This window comes from Palaemon carinicauda, chromosome 1, assembly GCF_036898095.1.
Source record: "Palaemon carinicauda isolate YSFRI2023 chromosome 1, ASM3689809v2, whole genome shotgun sequence".
Classification (NCBI taxonomy): domain Eukaryota; kingdom Metazoa; phylum Arthropoda; class Malacostraca; order Decapoda; family Palaemonidae; genus Palaemon; species Palaemon carinicauda.
Window position 1 is genome coordinate 160,313,235 of NC_090725.1, and position 18,238 is coordinate 160,331,472.

At 38.6% G+C, this 18,238-nt stretch overlaps 1 protein-coding gene across 1 annotated transcript in view; it reads left to right on the plus strand.

Annotated features, from left to right (window-relative positions):
• Positions 1-13,079, plus strand: part of LOC137620775 (glycerol kinase-like) — a 77,917-nt gene extending 64,838 nt beyond the window's left edge. Inside the window, exons 3-4 of the mRNA XM_068351242.1 lie at positions 5,344-5,481; positions 12,617-13,079. Of these exons, the coding sequence (XP_068207343.1) occupies positions 5,344-5,481; positions 12,617-12,720 (242 nt within the window). The 3' untranslated portion in view covers positions 12,721-13,079. The remainder of the gene's footprint in view (positions 1-5,343; positions 5,482-12,616) is intronic.
• The last annotated feature ends 5,159 nt before the right edge of the window (positions 13,080-18,238 follow it).

Genomic DNA, 18,238 nt, shown 5'->3' on the forward strand with positions numbered 1-18,238 from the left:
ACGCCTCAAATTCGGGGTGGGGAGCAACATTGGGGAGAAGGGAGATCTCAGGGCGTTGGACTAAAGAACAGAAGGCTCTTCATATCAATCAGAAGGAGCTCTTAGTGGTGCACTTAGCCCTCAAAGGATTCGAGGGCCTGGTCCTGGACAAGGTGGTACAGGTCAATTCGAACAATACCACGGCCCTAGCATACATAGCGAAGTAGGGGGGACCCACTCAGAGTCTCTGTACGAGTTGGCGAAATCTCTACTCCTCTGGGCAAAGGAAAGGAGGATTCTTTTATTGACTCGATTCATTCAAGGAGCCAAGAATGTGATTGCAGACAGGCTCAGCAGGAGGGACCAAGTTCTGTCCACGGAATGGATGCTGCATCTGGAGGTTTGCAAGAAGTTGTGGCGATTATGGGGTCGCCCTCTCATAGATCTCTTTGCAACCTCCAAAACAATGAGACTGGGAACGTATTGCTCTCCAGTACCGGATCCCGAGGCAGCTCACATAGACGCGTTCCTGCTGGATTGGGCGCACATGGATGTTTACGAGTTCCCACCCTTCAAGTTCCTATACAAAGTAGTGCAAAAGTTCGTATCTCACGAGGGGACCAGAATGACTCTAATTGCTCCTTTTTGGCTGTCGAGAGTCTGGTTTCCGAAGCTACTGGAGTGGGTAGTGGACGTGCCGAGAAGCCTCCCGTTAAGAGCAGATCTTCTCAGACAACCCCATTTGGCAAGAAATCACCGAAATCTCCGAGCTCTACGTCTGACTGCCTTCAGACTATTGAAAGACTCGCAAGATCTAGAGGGTTTTCGAAGGAGGCAGCCAAGGCTATTGCAAGAGCAAGGAGGACCTCTACCATTAGAGTATATCAATCCAAATGGGAGGTATTCAGAGAATGGTGTAGAGCTAACTCGGTTTCTTCATCCAATACCTCTATAGCACAGATTGGTGACTTCCTTATAGATCTGAGGAATAAGCGTAACTTCTTGGTCCCGACGATTAAAGGATACAGAAGTATGCTGGCAACTGTTTTCAGACATAGAAATCTGGATCTCTCCAACAATAAAGATTTACAAGACCTACTTAGGTCTTTCGAAACATCTAAGAGATGTCATCAGGTATCACCAGCTTGGAACTTGGATGTGGTACTTAGATTCCTTATGAGTGGCAGGTTTGAGCCTGTGCACTCGGCTACTTTTAAAGATATGACTTTGAAGACCCTTTTCTTGGTGAGCTTGGCAACGGCCAAAAGGGTCAGTAAGCTCCATGCTTTCAGCAAGAACATTGAATTCAGAAACGTAAAACCAATATGTTCTTTGCAGCAGGGTTTTCTGGCCAAGAATGAACTTTCTTCTCGGCCGTGGCCCAAATCTTTTGAAATTACTAATCTTTATGACTTAGTGGGCGATGAGATAGAGAAAGTGCTATGTCCTGTTAGAGCTTTAAGGATATATCTAGAAAGAACAAGGAGCTTGAGAGGCAACTCGGAGGCGCTCTGGTGTGCAGTCAAGAAGCCCTCTCAGCCTATGTCAAAAAATGCTCTTTCCTTTTTTATAAGGCTTTTAATTAGAGAAGCACATTCACAGTGTAATGAGGCAGATCTTAGGCTGTTCAAGTTGAAGGCTCACGAAGTAAGAGCAGTGGCTACTTCAGTGGCTTTTAAACAGAATTGTTCTCTGCAAAGCATAATGGATGTGACTTGTTGGAGAAGTAAGTCTGTATTTGCATCCCATTACTTAAAACATGTTCAGACTCTTTACGAGGACTGCTACACTTTGGGTCCATTCGTGGCTGCGAATGCGGTAGTAGGTGAAGGATCTACCACTACGTTCCCCTAATCCCTAATACTCTTTTCTTTCTCTTGGAACTTTGTTGTTTTTAAGGTTGTATGTGTAGACTGGTCGACAGTCTTCCGCAATCTAATGATTTGGTCAGGTGGTCATGTTGTTCCTTGAGAGTGCCCGGAACAAGGGTATTAGTTGGGGTCCTGTCATGTTATAGGTTATGGCACCGTTTGACAGCTCCTAGAGATCTTCAGCCCCCTGGGTGGACCGCTGGATCTTTTAAGGATAACAGACAGAATGAGGCAGAGAACCATTGCAGTCTGTTGCCTTATCAGGTACGAACCACTTATATTAGTTATGTGTAACTATTAAGTGAATTTTCAATCAAATTGCTGTCTCGGACCTGCCACCAAGGGTGTCAATCAGCCATTCTTATATAAAAAGCGGGTAAGTTTTATGTTTAAAAATTATATTTTCATAATAAAATAAATTTTTTAACATACTTACCCGCTGGTTATATAAGTTATAATCCCACCCTCCTCCCCTCTAGAGACCAAGGGGCAAGAAAAATCTGAGGAAGTGAGTGTAGTTCTACCTGTAGTCCACCAGGGTGCTAGTGTACACCTGACATACCTGCGTTAGCCGCGAGTTTTCAAATAGTTCTGCCGAGGCATCGGGAACGCTAGCCATTCTTATATAACCAGCGGGTAAGTATGTTCAAAAATTTATTTTATTATGAAAATATCATATTTCAAATATAGCTGTAACTTTTTACCACGGTAAATGGATACACACTATACAAAGAGAGCTAGGATATTGGTGCACAGCCCTCCCAGTGTAAAGGAGCGCCGGCTATTTGAAATCATTGCCCAGCTTTAATTTTATTGCAATTTTTATGAGAATTTTTATTTGATAGGTATTGCATTGTTCTTGGCCATCCCAATGCTGTAGCCAACTATTAGAAATCAAATTCTTAATTTTGGGTAGACAATAAATTTTTTTTTTCCTCTAACCTCCTTGGCCGTGAAAAACCGAAACCACGAAGTAATAAACCGCAATTAACAAGGTCTGATGTGATTTTTACCTTTGGTTGTATATTTTCCGCAAAACAATATTGTTAATATAGTAGGGAAGTTGTAGTGGTTTGTGGACTGTGGCCAGAGGTAGCACCCGAACTGCCTAGTGTCTGAATGCCGACCACACCCCAACGTTCACTACACAAAAAATATACAACGATGGAATACCCAAAAATCTAGGTAACAGGTCAAGAGAACAAAGCTCTGGGCACCACCCCTTGATTTATACTGGGCAAGGGGACCCAGGTAGAACCTGAGTTCTTTTTTTTTTTTATTTATCCTGCCTTGATCTTGCTGAATATAAGTAAATTATAGAACATTAGGTGAAAGGAAACATTATAATTTTTTCGATAACTTATTAGAAAGATTAAAAAAAAAACAGTGGCTGAGAAAGGGACACCATGGTGTAAGGAATTGGAATAAAATGCCGTCTTCATAAAAACAGGCAAAAAAATATTTATTTTTTTAAAGGGAACAACTAAGAGAAAACAAATACAAAACTATAATATGAAATATCAGATCTTCACAAAACAAGCAGAGTCCTTGATATATCCATGGCAGAGCCTTATAGGAATCAACCCTTAAATAATTAACAAGACAAAAAAATAATTTGAATCCTCAGTGATTCACAGTATGTCATGGATATTCTACACCCATGACAATGGATAAGAGGTGAGGTCATTTATAATAATTTTCTGAGGCCCCTCTTGATTTCAATGTCACACACACCTAAAAGTCTTTTTGTTCACATAAAAGATACTATTCCTCAATTTATGCGGCAAAACTAAAATTCCCAAGCAAGCCTGCTTTCAGTAGTCTACCCCAGGCTGACTAGCAACATACTCAGGTGGATCATGCAGATTTATTCCTGACTATGACAGGAACAAACTCGAGGCTTAAAGGAGAACCCCACAACACTGTGGTTCATAATCTGCATGAACAATCCACTGGGTTTAGAGATTGACCACACTTACAAGTTTGGCTATCATTGAAAAAAAAAAAAATGTTCTATGCCACTTTATGTTCACTTAGTTCTGGAGGCAAGTATTTGAAAAAACTGTCCATAAAGCCTCTGTGTCAATATATTGCCACCTAGGTCCATGATACGACTAATCTAGTTTCATTTGCTCCTAATTTTTAATCAAGTTTCCATGTAGCCGGGCAGGCTTAGTTCACTCATCAGTGTACGGGAAGAAATATTTACAAGTCTTGAGTAACTATTCTTTTGGCAACTTCATCTTTCCTATATACAGTACTTGAAAAATACTCTAAATTTCCCTCTCCCTACTGCGTGTAGGGGGCTGCTGTCAATACCTGTTAAAAAGATAACGGATTAAAGCATTTTTGGGGGAGCACAGAGGGATTATATAAGTTAAGTGTCTCATAACAATACAGTATATAAAATATTTATTTCATACCCACAGACCATTAAAGTTTTCTTAGACACAAACCACTTTTTTATTCCAAAATGAAAGTAATTGCATGAAAGTTGAGGTATCTAAATATTCAGAAAACATATTTCAATGAACTGTCATACAACCTGTCCCACTAGTTTTTTGATGTGTGCTCTTTTTTAATGTTTTTAACTTTGCCATCTCCATCAATCAAGTTTCTTGTTACATTTTATGTCCATGACATTTGACTTAATATCATCATTGTCAATTAAGTTTGTTAGATTTTTGGTTTATGGTATTTGATTGGAAATGCGTGTTCTGACTCATTTCACTCTTATGCAATTAATCCCTTAATGCCTATCTGATCTATGTTTTCATCCATATCCATGTCCAATTATTTCCTTGGCTTTCTTACTATTTTCTGTTACCCCTGTATTTATTACCATGGTTGTGGTGGCCGATGAGGTAACGTCCTTGACTGATGAATGCCAGACTGGGGTTCGAATTCCGCTCAAATTCGTTAGTTTCTTTGGTTGCTGCAATCTCACCATCCTTGTGAGCTAAGGATGGAGGGTTTAGGGGAGCCTATAGGTCTATCTGCTAAGTCATCAGTAGCCATTGCCTGGCCCTCCTTGGTCCTAGCTTGGGGGGAGAGGGGTTTGATGCCTGGTCATATGTATATATGGTCAGTCTCTAGGGTAGTGTCACCGTCCCTGCTCCTGTCATTCATGAGTGGCCTTTAAACCTTTGAACTACTTTTCTAACTACATTTTGATAAACCTCAGTTATCTCTATCTACTACTACTTTGACTGACTTTTGCTACCTGTCTATTTACTACTATAATGACCAACTTCTGCAACCTGTCTGTTGTGTACTATTTCTACTAACTGCTCTTTTCTCTTACTCACTGCAACCTGTCTGTTGTGTACTATTTCTACTAACTGCTCTTTTCTCTTACTCACTGCAACCTGTCTGTTGTGTACTATTTCTACTAACTGCTCTTTTCTGTTCCTCATTCCATGTAAAATTGGCTAGTTGTTTGTATGGTGCTTTTCCAATTGTATTTTATTGTATGAAAATTTAAATTTTGCAGTTCGCCCAAGCATGACAGAAACCACTGCCCTTGGAGCAGCAATGGCTGCTGGTGCTGCAGAAGGAATAGCAGTTTGGGACCTAACTAAACTTACTCCACTTACTACAGATGACTTTGTTCCCACTATATTGCCTGAAGGTAAGGATTTTACGTTCGCATATATTGCTCATTATTCATAAAAAGCTTTATTCTATGCAAACAGCTCCCAGAGGCACCAACTTGATAAATATACAAAGAGAAAGACCCTATACGCATGCTTAGACCATTTATTATTACTCAATAAAAATTAGCAGCTTGACATTGTTTTTCCAAGCATGATTCACTAAATTCTTGTGAGTGTATAATTCATTCTTTTTTGTGCACAATTACAAATCACCATCCTTTAATAGAAGTCATAATCCTTTTAACCCTTTGGTGATCCCATCTGTGACACAATTGCTATTAGGCTCATCACTTTTGGCTAAGGGAAAAAGTGGCGCTCCCACAGAGAAAAATTTTCTGTGTACCGGTATGGCTTAACAGTAACAGATATAAACTTTTGGTTTAACATGATGTAAGCAGAATATCTTTGCAATGCTTAAGATTATTTAAAAAATTGTAGAAAACATGAAAATTGTGAGAAACATGTAGATCATTTTTAAAATATTCATAAAAAAATAAGAATTATGTGAAAGGATTTTATTTCATATGGAGTTTGTGTAGAAATGGCTGATTTGTCATGCAATAGCAATCTTTTTTTATATAAATTTCATTGTTAATGTGCCAAAAGGCTGAATTTCTTATGGTATGCAATGCGTCTTTTGCAACCTTCTTACATTGATGTTTCATAATATAAATAATTAAGGAATGAAGATAGAAAGAAACTGAAGATTGAAATAGAAAGCTGAATAAATGTAATATATAGAAAATAAATATGAGTGATTTATATTGTAAAGACCTGACCCAGGAGGGGAGCGAAGTAGATGTGGGTAAAATTCAAAGTGTATTTATTGGTTCTCTCTGATAGTCTTATTTATGGCTCGTGCGAGCGGTTAGGTAGTACAACAACACTTCCGTCTCAAATGGCTCATTGTGAAAAGAGAATGTGTTTTCTCAGTACTCTTCAAACACTTATTCTTAGTCTATAAATGTACAAACAATATACATACATATATCAATGAAAAGAAGAAAACATAAGGAACATGATGACATACATTTCAAATGAAATATTGTATTAGTTAAGACAGCAGAAAAAGAATTACTTACTCAGCCCTCTTTACTTTATTAATTGTTGCTTAAATAACTTTTACACATTACATAATGTACTTTGTGAGTATACCTAACGGAAAGATAATTTCTTTCTCTCAATGAATAATATATAATAATATCTGCATAAGTATTCGTTTGATATGAAATAAGGATTACAATACATTGAAGAAACACACGACCTCAGTTTCTTGGAGGATCAAGTGCTTAACACTCGTCCCGTACAAAATTAACAGCAAAAAAAATTCTACAGTAAAGATAGACAATAAATTTTTATGTATGTAACTAAATTTATGATAAAGCTTTCATAAAGAAAAAGTTATTATAAAGAAATATTACTTTTTAAAATAGCTTTCATATGTGTAATTACAAGGAATGTCCTCTCTTATAGAAGAGAAAGAGGAAAGGCAGTACTGTGCCAAACACTATCCCACTTCAGAAAGGAATATTAGCGCATATTATTTTTATTATTATTATTATTATTATCATTAATATTATTATTATTACTACTAGCTAAGCTACAACCCTACTTGGAAAAGCAGGATGCTATAAGCCCAAGGGCTTATATTGTTCCCCGGTCTTGTACTAAATCTACACGAGACAATCGAGAAACAATTCAATTTCTCTCTCAAAGAAGGAGAAGTGCACTCTTGATCTGGTGAAAGAAGTCAGTGATCAGTCTCCTCGTTCGTACAAATGACGATGAATTTCATTACACGAAAGTTATCAGGAATACGATCCACTGTATGCTCGTGTGATCGGTCACCATGAGCCCCCTGGTCCCCGATGATGTCCCGTAGCACTCACAAACAAGATCACCTGTTCCTTCCCAGTGTTTTTAGTCCGCATGCCAAGAATTTCCCACACAGTTGCATAATTGGGTTCCGGAACAAGTGATCACCCAGTAGAGCATTCACCACTCGTAAGAGCACTGAGATGCTCTCATCGCATATTTGTGATCAGTGGCAAGACTCCATACTGCCGAGTGACCAGAATTCATAAAATTCGCTCTCTTGATTCTTGGTACCACACTTTCTTATGCACTCTTGAGAGGCTAAAGTACATGGTACCTCGAAAAGGGAATCTGATTGTCAATCAGCCTACTCTTCAACCTCTTCAGGGTATTCTCGGGTTGGGCCATGTATTCTGTGAAGACAACATTGTCTTCTGAAGTGAGTGTTGAAACATCCCCTCCTTAAAACGGGGGAGTCCCTGTGCTGCAATATTCCAACTGTACCCAACTCTGGTCCAGCACCAGCACAGATGGAATATTCATTCATCAATGTTCTTGTTCTCATTTGTAAGTGAAATAAACTTTGAGAGGCTACCATGGCTCTTGTGAAGGGGTCTGATGCTCATGGATCAGCATTCCAGTACTTCAAAAGGATCTAAGACCACCTTGAGTTTCCAGGGTCGAAACTTTGTCGTGGCTCCATGGACACAGTTAACTCGCAAATCTCTCGACCTGAGAATTCAATTCTGTCTAGCCAGTTGAATAAGATCCTCACTTCCACGCTCTCTCAGCAAAGTATATCCTACGTTCCTGAGCATGCGAACCTATCTTTTCTACTCAGTCATCTCTCTCCTCTTCAGACAATTTGGATTGGAGTGAGATATTGACCCTGACAAACACCCATGTGATGAAGGGTATGCCCCTCTTCCCATAGGAGGTAGATACAATGATGGAAAGAAGGCTAAACATAATTCCCTTATCTATTGTGCAGTCACTTTTAATAGCTCAGATCTTTCAAAGACAGCTGCTGCGAGACCACATCGGCCTTAGAAGAAAGCTCCAGCTGCTTCCATAATCTAATATCCACCTCCAGCTACTAGGATCGAGGCCCTGGTTGAGCGGCTATAGTATTGAGGGCTTGGTTAAGTGGCTATAGTATCGAGGCCCTGATAAAGTGGCTCTAGGATAGAAACCATGCTTGAACATCTGTAGGATCTTGGCCCTGCTTGAAGGGCTGCAGGATCAACCCCTTTGTTTAGTGGCAGTAGAATCTAGACCCTGCTTTAGCGTCTGTATGATCGAGGTCCTGGTTGTGTTGCAGTAGAATCGAGACCCTGGTTGAACATTTGTAGGATTAAGACCATGGTTGACCATCTGTTGGATTGAGGCGCTGCTTGAGTGGCTGTTGGATCAAAGCCCTGTTTGAGCGTCTGTTGAATCGAGGCCCTGGTTGAGTGTCTGTAGGATCAAAGCCCTGGTTGAGCATCTGTAGGATCAAGGCCATGGTTGAGCAGCTGTAGGATCAAAGTACTGCTTGAGCATCTGTAGGATCGAGGCTCTGCATGAGCGACTGTAGGATCGAGGCCCTGCTTGAGTGGCTGCAAGATCGAGGCCCTGGTTTAGTGGTTGTAGGATTGAGGTCCTGGTTGAATAATTGTAGGATTGAGGTCCCGGTTGAGCAATTTTAGGATTGAGGTCTTGTTTGAGCAGTTCTAAGATAGAGGCACTGTTGGAGTGTCTGCAGGATCAAGCCCCTGGTTGAGTGGTTGTAGGATCAAACCCCTGGTTGAGTGGTTGTAGGATCAAGCCCCTGATAGAGTGGCTGTAGGGTCAAGGCTCTGGTTGAGGGCCTGCAGGTTCAAGCTACTGGTTGAGAATCTGTAGAATCAAGGCCCTGATTGAGGGGCTGCAGGATTGAAGCCCTGATTGAGTGGCTGCAGGATTGAGGTCCTGCCTGAGGGGCTGTAAGATCAAGGCCCTGGTTGAGTGGCTCTATGATCGATGCCCTAGTTGAGGTGCTGCGAGATCAAGTCCGTGGTCGAGTGGCCATAGGATAGAGGCCCAGACTGAGCGGTTGCAGGATCGAGCCCTTGGTTGAGGGGCTTAAGGATCAAGTCCCTGGTTGAGGGGTTGTAGGATCAAAGCCCGGCTTGAGGGGCTGCAGGATCGAAGCCCAGCTTGAGTGTCTACAGGATTGAGGCCCTGCTTGAATGGCTGCAGGATCGAGGTCCTGCTTGAGCAACTGTAGGAACTTGGCCATGCTTGAGTGGCTGACTGAGGCCCTGCTTGAGTGGATGTAGGATCAATGTCCTGATTGAGCAACTGTTGGATCTTGGCCCTGGTTTAGGGGTTGCTGGGTTTAGCCCCTGGTTGAGTGGCTGTAAGATCTAGGTATTGCTTGAGGCACTGCAGTTTCGAGGCCCTGCTTGGGCGACTGTAGAATCTTGGTCCGCTTCAGTGTCCATAGGATCAAGGCCTTGCTTGAGTGACTATATTATCAATGCCCTGATTTAGCAACTGTTAGATCTTACCCTTTGTTTAGGGGTTACAGGATTGAGCTCCTGGTTGAGTGGCTGTAAGATCTAGGAATTGCTTGAGGGGCTATAGGATCAATGCCCTGCTTGAGTGACTGTAGGATCTAGGCCCTGCTTTAGTGGCTGTAGGATCAAGGCCCTACTTGAGCAACTATAGAATCGAACCCCTGGTTGAGCGGCTGTAGGTTCGTAACCTTGCTTGAATGGCTGCAGGATCGGACCCCAGGTTGAGCGGCTGTAGGATCAAGTCCCTGCTTGAGTGGTTGCAAGCTTGAGGCCCTCTTGGGTGGCTGTAGGATCGAGGGCATCTTGAGTGGCTACAGGGTCGATGCCCTGCCTGAGCCACTTTAGGGTCTTTGCCCTGCTTGATTGGCTGTAGGATTGAGGCCCTGCTTGTGCGACTGTTGGATCTTGGCTCTAGTTTAGGGGTTGCAGGGTTTAGCCCCTGGTCGAGTGGCTGTAAGATCTAGAAACTGCTTGAGGCGCTGTATTTTTGAGGCCCTGCTTTAGCGACTGTAGGATCTTGGCCCTGTTCGAGTGGCTGTAGAATCGAGGCCCTGCTTGAGCGACTATAGGATCAAGCCCCTGCTTTAGCCACTGTAGGAAAAAAACCCTGCTTGAGCGGCTATAGGATCTAGGCCCTGGTTGAATAGGTGCAGGATTTGGCCCCAGGTTGAGTGGCTGTAGGATCAAGCCCCTGCTTGAGTGGCTGGAAGATTGAGGCCCTCTTGAGTGGCAGCAAGATCAAGGCCCTCATGACTGGCTGCAGGATCATGGCCCTCTTGAGTGGCTGCAGGATCATGGCCCTCTTGAGTGGCTGCAGGATCAAGGCCCTGCTTTAGTAGCTGCAGAATTGAGCCCTGCTTTAGCGGCTGTAGGACCGAGGATAATTGGTGGCAGAAATTCAACACTTTTTCTCTGATTTTTCATCATTGTCTAGAGGATGTTCATGAGCGTTGTCTACAATCAACATGGGCTTGAGTGGCAGCCCTTTCTTTGGAAGGTATGCTTCACTAGGGAAGTAAAGCAATCATTGAACCATTGTACTGATCTCATTAAATGGATTTCCTTGGTATTTGGTTGGGATGCATTCCTCTTCTGGCAAACACTTGCCATTTCATCTACAAATCTTTTCTTAGCCAAAGTTCTTCCTCCTTTCAAGAGTATTATGAATAGCCAGTGTGTTGAATCATCTCCAGAACTTACAAGCTCTGTAACCAACACAAAGGCATTTTGCCATTCTTCCAAACCTTTAGTTACTTTTATTTCCCCCATACTTTCCATCATCTACTTTCAAGTTCTTATTTCAAATATGGAGTAGGGAACGACTGGGCCAAGCTCAAAGTTTTTAACATGCTGTGTCCGTAAGCATCATGATTGATTGCTACTTTCTCGAGGCTGATTTATGTGAACATAACAATAATAATGATAAAACAGATGATAAATAATTATGATACCTTAAATACACTAGTGACCCACGTGGCGATGAGGTAATGTTTATTTGCAAACGAAGTGAGCCACGGCATAGCAGAGACCATTTAAGTGGCAGCCCGTAGCCAGAGCATGTTGAAGATTTTGGGCTGTACACCGTCACAGCCCTTTTGTCGTACCATATAAATCTCTCTATATGCTGTATTATTTTAAATACTTTCCTTCTCATCTTACTATCCTACCCATCTCAATCCCTTTTTCCTTTATCTTAATAATCAAGAAGAGATGTAATATCTGGGATTGGAGTAAATTTTCAAAGCCAATGATTATGGTGGTTTCATCAGTCTCCCAATAATGTTTGAACTTGAGAGTGACTAGTATTCTGGTTATAGTGATATCATAGGGGTAGGATTATATCTTAAAACTGTCCCATTGAGGCTGGAGGTGGACTTGTATTTGGGAATAGGACTTTACTTTCTTTCCAGCTTTTGAGACTAAGTGAGGATGATTGTATTAATGTTATGCTGTCAGTCCAATCAAACATGTTTGGCTTTGACTCTAGTCACTCTAATCATCGTGTTGGTGCCATCCCTTTAGTGTAGGATAGGGAGCGGGCATTTGGAGGTTGGCTCTTACGATTGTCATAATTGGATGAATGAGCCTCTCAGAATCTTAGTTGTGTTTTTTTTTTTTTTTTTTTTTTTATGATGTCTTTTTTGAAAACAAATAATGGTAAATATACCCTTTAACCACCTGAAAACCTGACACACTTGACAATCATTAGCTGTAGCATTTATATGTAAATAACAGTAGATCAAAACCTTTATTCAACAGATAATTTTTGTAGATCTACTATAAAATAGAAAAAAGAACTTAATATTAAAATATATCATTCAATTACAAATGAATTGCCTCTATTCCTTATTACAAATGTCCAGTGAAAGCATATTATGGAATCTGTGTGTGAGATTTTTTAATCCTATGGATTGAGAAAGGAAATACAGTAAGGGGAAATTGTAAGAGGGTATACAATTCAGTTGAGTGGATATTAATTAGCAGTTAAGGTAAGCAGTGAAGGTCAGTTGTGTCTGAAATATTTAAAGATATTGATTTTAAAGTAAACCAAACACTGTGCAAAGCCTCCAAATGGTTTAGATGCACTATAAAACTATGCAGTACCTGTAATTGATTATTTGAGATCCATAATATTTTCTGCCAAGGCATCCTAAATTTTCTACATGTAAGGAAGGCATGTATTTGAATTGATTAACAAGACACCTCTCTCATCAACTATTTCATGACCATATTGTTACTTATGTACTTATTTTAGAACGGGAGGATCGATACAAACGATGGTGTATGGCAGTTGAGCGATGTATGGGCTGGGAGCTACCTAGAGATAAACAGCCAGGACCAGGTATAGCTGAAAATTGATTTGTTGATGTTGTTACTGCCTTGTTGATGTGCATGCAGATACAATCTTTCTGTAGTATAATGTGAATCATTACTGAATTTTTATTCAGTATTGCAAATACTGTACAGGCAGTAATTTCTGTTTAGTTACTAAACTTAGAACTTTATTGCCTGATTAAAGTGTTTGCTTCCAGTTTTGAACATGTATTTCTTTTGTTGTTGCTTTGTTGATTATAAAGTATTTTGTACAATAGTAAATGGTTGTTGTTACAATTTAGTTATTTGATTGTATAGTCTATAAATTCTGATGAAGAAATGGCTTCCATCATGGTAAGTTACGAAAGCTTTTTACCCTTAATAGATATAGTATATATTTTTTTTAAGAAAAATGAGTTTGCTGAAATGGTAATGGCTTTTTTGAACAGCTTATTATGCCTGGAGCTTAAAATTGAGATATCATTCAATTAAGAAACCCTCATCCCATTTTTGTACATTCAAAACATAATTTCAGTTTGCTGTTTTGCACTTTTTTACCAACTAATAAAGCATATATTTCTCTGAGAAAATTATTAGCTGAAATGGTTATGGTTTTTTAAAGTATTTATCATGCTTGAAGCTTATAATTAAAGTTTCTTTTTAACTAAGAAACCCGCATCCCGTTTGCATCCATTCCAAACTGAATTGCAGTCTGCTGTTTTACACTTTTTTACCGTAAAGTTTTCCCTCCAATCAACGGACCGAAATGGGAGGTAAATAGATTGTTTGTTGATAGAGAGTTAAAAAGGAAAACCAACAGTATGATCCATGATAAATAGTGCATGTGTGTATACAATAGAAAGCCTTATCAACAATGCAAATAGATATGAACAGTAATATCTTAATTACAATGAGGTCCTGCAACTATTTTTTTGTAACTTAACGGTTAAAGTTTAACGATAGGTTAGAAAATAGAATTAATTCTCGTTACTAGCATCAAAATCTTAGAATTTAGCAATTGCAGCCTGACTAGTAAGCAGCAAAGTATGGCAAATTGAAGAGAAAATATGATATGTAGAACTGGTATATCTATTGTTTTTATTGATATGAGTATCATCATTCGTTGCATTGTTTACTTCAGAATAAAAACGGCATTTTATTTTTCACTACTGATATACATAATATACATATGACAGAATAAATAAGGGATTTGGTTCATATTTCAAATGGAGAAAATTAGTATTCAATTAAATCATGCAATTAGATCTATACATAGGGCATAGAATAAATAAATAATTTGGTTCATAATTCAAACATTAGAAATTATTATTCAATTAGTTTGCAGATACCTATTTTTTTAGTGTAGTGAAAATATTCCAGCTGCAATTGAAATAGAGTTAGGCCACAGCTATGGATATACTGAGCTAGGCTATGACATGTCATTCTTTTGAGAGCTTAAGTGTTTCTTCTATGGTTGATGTATTAAAACGTTGAAATAGCTGTTGACACTATACACTATTATGAAATGTGATTGATATACTAACTTAACTAAGAGTGCGATACTTAGAACTAAGGCAAATGGGATATCGAATAAACATAAATTGGTGGTATTCAGTTGGGTTTCATAGGGCATTGTAATGTTATGTAACTTATGCTGGCAGTAATTGTGCACAGTTTAGACTTGAAACTGAAAATTTATTTTAGAGTAATGTACTTATAATATTCAACATTTGGCTTCTATTCTTTTTTTTATGATGAAGTTTGTCCTATATTTAAAAACATGACCATCAGATAAAAATACTGTAGGTGGAAATGGCAATAGATGAACTTTTTAAATGTTAGTCTAGTCTTTTTATTTTTGGTGACAGAATTTTTGGCCCCAAACTAGAAGCTTGTTGACTAGGTCTACAAATTTTGACCATTGCATCCAAAATCTGTTAAATTAAAGTCCGTTGAAGCAAGATCAAACTTTACTTATTTTTGCATTCTAGCAATTTTGCATTTTGTTATTAGTGAATATGCTAAGGCTTCATCTTCACTTAGTCCTGTCTCCCAATAATTGGGTAATGATGAACTTCCAAGCTTTTATATTAATTGATAATTAGAATAGCCAAGACTGTGTATTAATATGAGTAAAGAATGATTCAAATCGTAAAAAATATTTTCATAGAAATATCACTGTATACAGTATTTGTATTTTGCAGTGCAGTTGATTTTGTAAGCTTATGTTCAAGTTGCTAACTTACTTTTAAAAATGCATGGTATTCAGCATTGTAGCAGCATGAAATTTGTTACTCGAAATATATCCCTGTTTGTCAGGTATTGTACTGTATCCTCTTCATAGGAGTAAGGGTGCACTGGGTGATATATAACTGGTAAGAATTAAAACTAATGAATATGCAGTACAGTATATACTGTAAATAGACTTAGAATTTCTTATCATTTCTTTGAAAACCCCCAACCCCTGATGTTCATATTGCTTCTCTCTGTAAGTTTGGTTATATCAATGTTTACATCTAAAACTAAAATATTTTCCATTTTCTTTCTTTCCAATACTCAGCCTCTAGTAATGTGATCAAACAATCTAGTAGTTAATGGCAATAAATCAATGGCTTGTCCAAGCCATACTGCATTTTTTTAGTTGCTGAATCACTGTCAGGTTAAAACAAGAGTCCCTGTACTCCAGAGGTGTCAGATTTAGTTTTTTAGTGCTCTTAGGGATGTTGTCTGCTGGATTTGCGGGATTTGTTTGTTAATATTGCGTAGATTGTTCAAAGGAATCTTTTCTGGGTGATCCTGATCTACATTCTCTTGTGTCTCATGTAGGGGATAGTATTGTGATTTAAATAGCAATTGTCAGCAATATGAAGGCATCACTAATCCTCTTGTGGAAAAATATGTTTCTATGGTTGATGACCACAGAGTAAAAGGTGAATGCTTATAGTTCATGGGGTAATCCTGGGAATACTAGGCTATTTTTGATATAGTGTGGATGATGATGAAGATAATAACTCGGCACTGAGCTCCAATACAGAACTTGATAAGTCTTGGTTCGATAGTAATGAAATTGAAGATTACAGTGAGTGTTGAAGATTTTTGTGTGAACTACATTCCCTAAATCAAAATATAAGAATTCATCTTTACTAAGTAAAATGGTAAAACCTTCATGAGAAAATATTTTTACCATGAGGTTGAAGAGCTGGTCCAGAATTTCTTTGGGATCTGTTATTTTTCATTGTTCTTTTCAAGGTGTCTGTATTAGAAAGTTTATCTGCTACTGCTTGGCTACATTCATTAAAAGCAAACCAGAATTTTGAATGAGGAGAATCAGTAGATTTCTTTGCTTTATAAGAAAATTTTCCATAAATCCCTGTTGCCTCAACATTTGTTACATCTGCATCGTGACTTTGATCATTGAGGGTCATAACTATTTTATCACTAACTTTAGTCACGAAGGCTCAATATTTCGGCTCTTAGTACTTTTCATATTCCCTATACACTTCTTCATCTTTTTGTCTATCTGTGATACATATAATTATCAATACACAATTTCATCTTAACTTTTTCTGAATAAACTGAAGAGCTATTTTCAAAGGGTGTTAATACTGTACTATATTTTACTTACTAAGATCAGAGCAAAGGATAAGCTGTTTGTAAAATACTAAAATAAATATTATCACTACTAACATCAGTAAATGACTGTTAATCTATCAGCGTAGTTTAATTATATAGAAGAAAGTAGGCTGGTGATGAATTGCTCGGCAGTGAAATGTTTATTGTGAAAATATTTGACAGTGAACTATTAGCAGTGATTTTCTGGATGCAGTTTAGGATAAATGTAACGTATACTTACCTATATATCCCAATTAATCCTCAATAAAGAAAGTTCCTCAATTTTTGTACAAAAAAATGTATCTCAATTTACATCCATGTGTTTCAGTTGAATCACTGCTCTTCTAGGTGTTTCCTAGTGATGTCTCAGGTGGCCAGTTGGTTTCATCTAGCTATTCTGGTTCTCTCTTATCTGTAAGTTTGGCTAGGGATGGACTCATCCAAGATAAACTTTCTTCAGTCCCAAAAGCTTCTGGGGAATCTCCTCAAGCATTTAGTTATCCTAGTAAATAATATGTTTTGGAAAAAGTCTATTCTAGTTCTTTACAGAAAATCTGGTATTTGGGGATGATTATAACTTCAACTACTTTTTTATCTTTTATAGATAAGAGGATTCAGTTTCTTCAATTATAAAGCAGTTCAAAGTAGGGAAACCACTTTCAACACATATATGAATGAAGCTTATCGATAGGTATGAGACGTTATGAGTCCATCTTAATCATTCAAGGGACAAGTGTCTCAATATAGCAAAGGTGTTACTACTAACATTGCCAAAATTTCCAAGTTGTTTGAATTGGTAGGACAATTTCCAATTGCTATCAAAAGGCATCATCCTTCAGATTTTCATCCAATCTACACCATTCTCTCTTGTTGGGATGAGGAGCAACCTTAAATAACATCCCTTTTCAGGTCAATGGAGCCAGCAGGAGAGACTAGTAATTTTGAATTGTTGGCTCTTTAGAATGTTATTTCTTAGGTAGAACACTTAGTCATGGGCAAGGTTATTGCAATGTATATAGACAACCCAATGGTTTTTTTATAGGGAGGAACTAAGGTAAAATTACTTTTTCTAATATCTCAAATTTTTCAATAGCCAGAGGCCAAGTTTCACATTGCTTCTTAAGTTCATACTTGGAAGATTAAATACTTTGATGAATCAGTTGAGCAGGAAGTTTTAACATCTACTGAACGAATGGTATTTTATTTTTTGGTATGTCAGGGAGTCTGGAAGTGGTGAAAAATATCAGATGTAGACATGGTTGCAACAACCTTCAAAAGGAAAATGGAGAGAGAACTTCAGTTCCGTACAATATAGCATGGTCAATGGATGCTGTGCTTCAGAAATGGAACAACATAGATACAGTTACCTTTCTTTCCTTGGCCATCAACAAGTTCAGACATTCATTGAATGGCAGAATCAATCTCATTGTACTGTACTGGCTTACAGTGTACTGTATATGTTTTGAAATGTCTTCCCAAAACCATTGAGGTGAAAACATGGATTTACTTAATCTGTCATGGAGTTGGTCGAAGGAAAACTCAACACAACATATCAATCGCCTGGAACTCTAGGCAGTGCTAAAGGAGCCCTTCAATCTCATGAATATCTGGTAATAGGGAAGTGCATGGCCATATATTCAGACAACATGAAACCACTGGCTTACATTCTAAAGCAAAGGGGAACCAGGTCTGAATTCCTGTTTTGGATGATAAAGTTCTATTGATATTGGACGATGCTGAGGAAAAGAAATCTTCTACCTCAGTTTATTCCAGGGAATTTGAACGTAGTAGCAGATCAATTAAGCTGGTAATCGACAAATTTTATTTTCAAACCAATAGTCTCTGCATCCTTTCTTGTGTCAAGAGATTTGGAAATTTTGAAGAAGGCCAAACTGGGACATGTATGTGAACTCTCTCTAGAAGATAGAGGTGTATTACCTGCCAGCTCCTA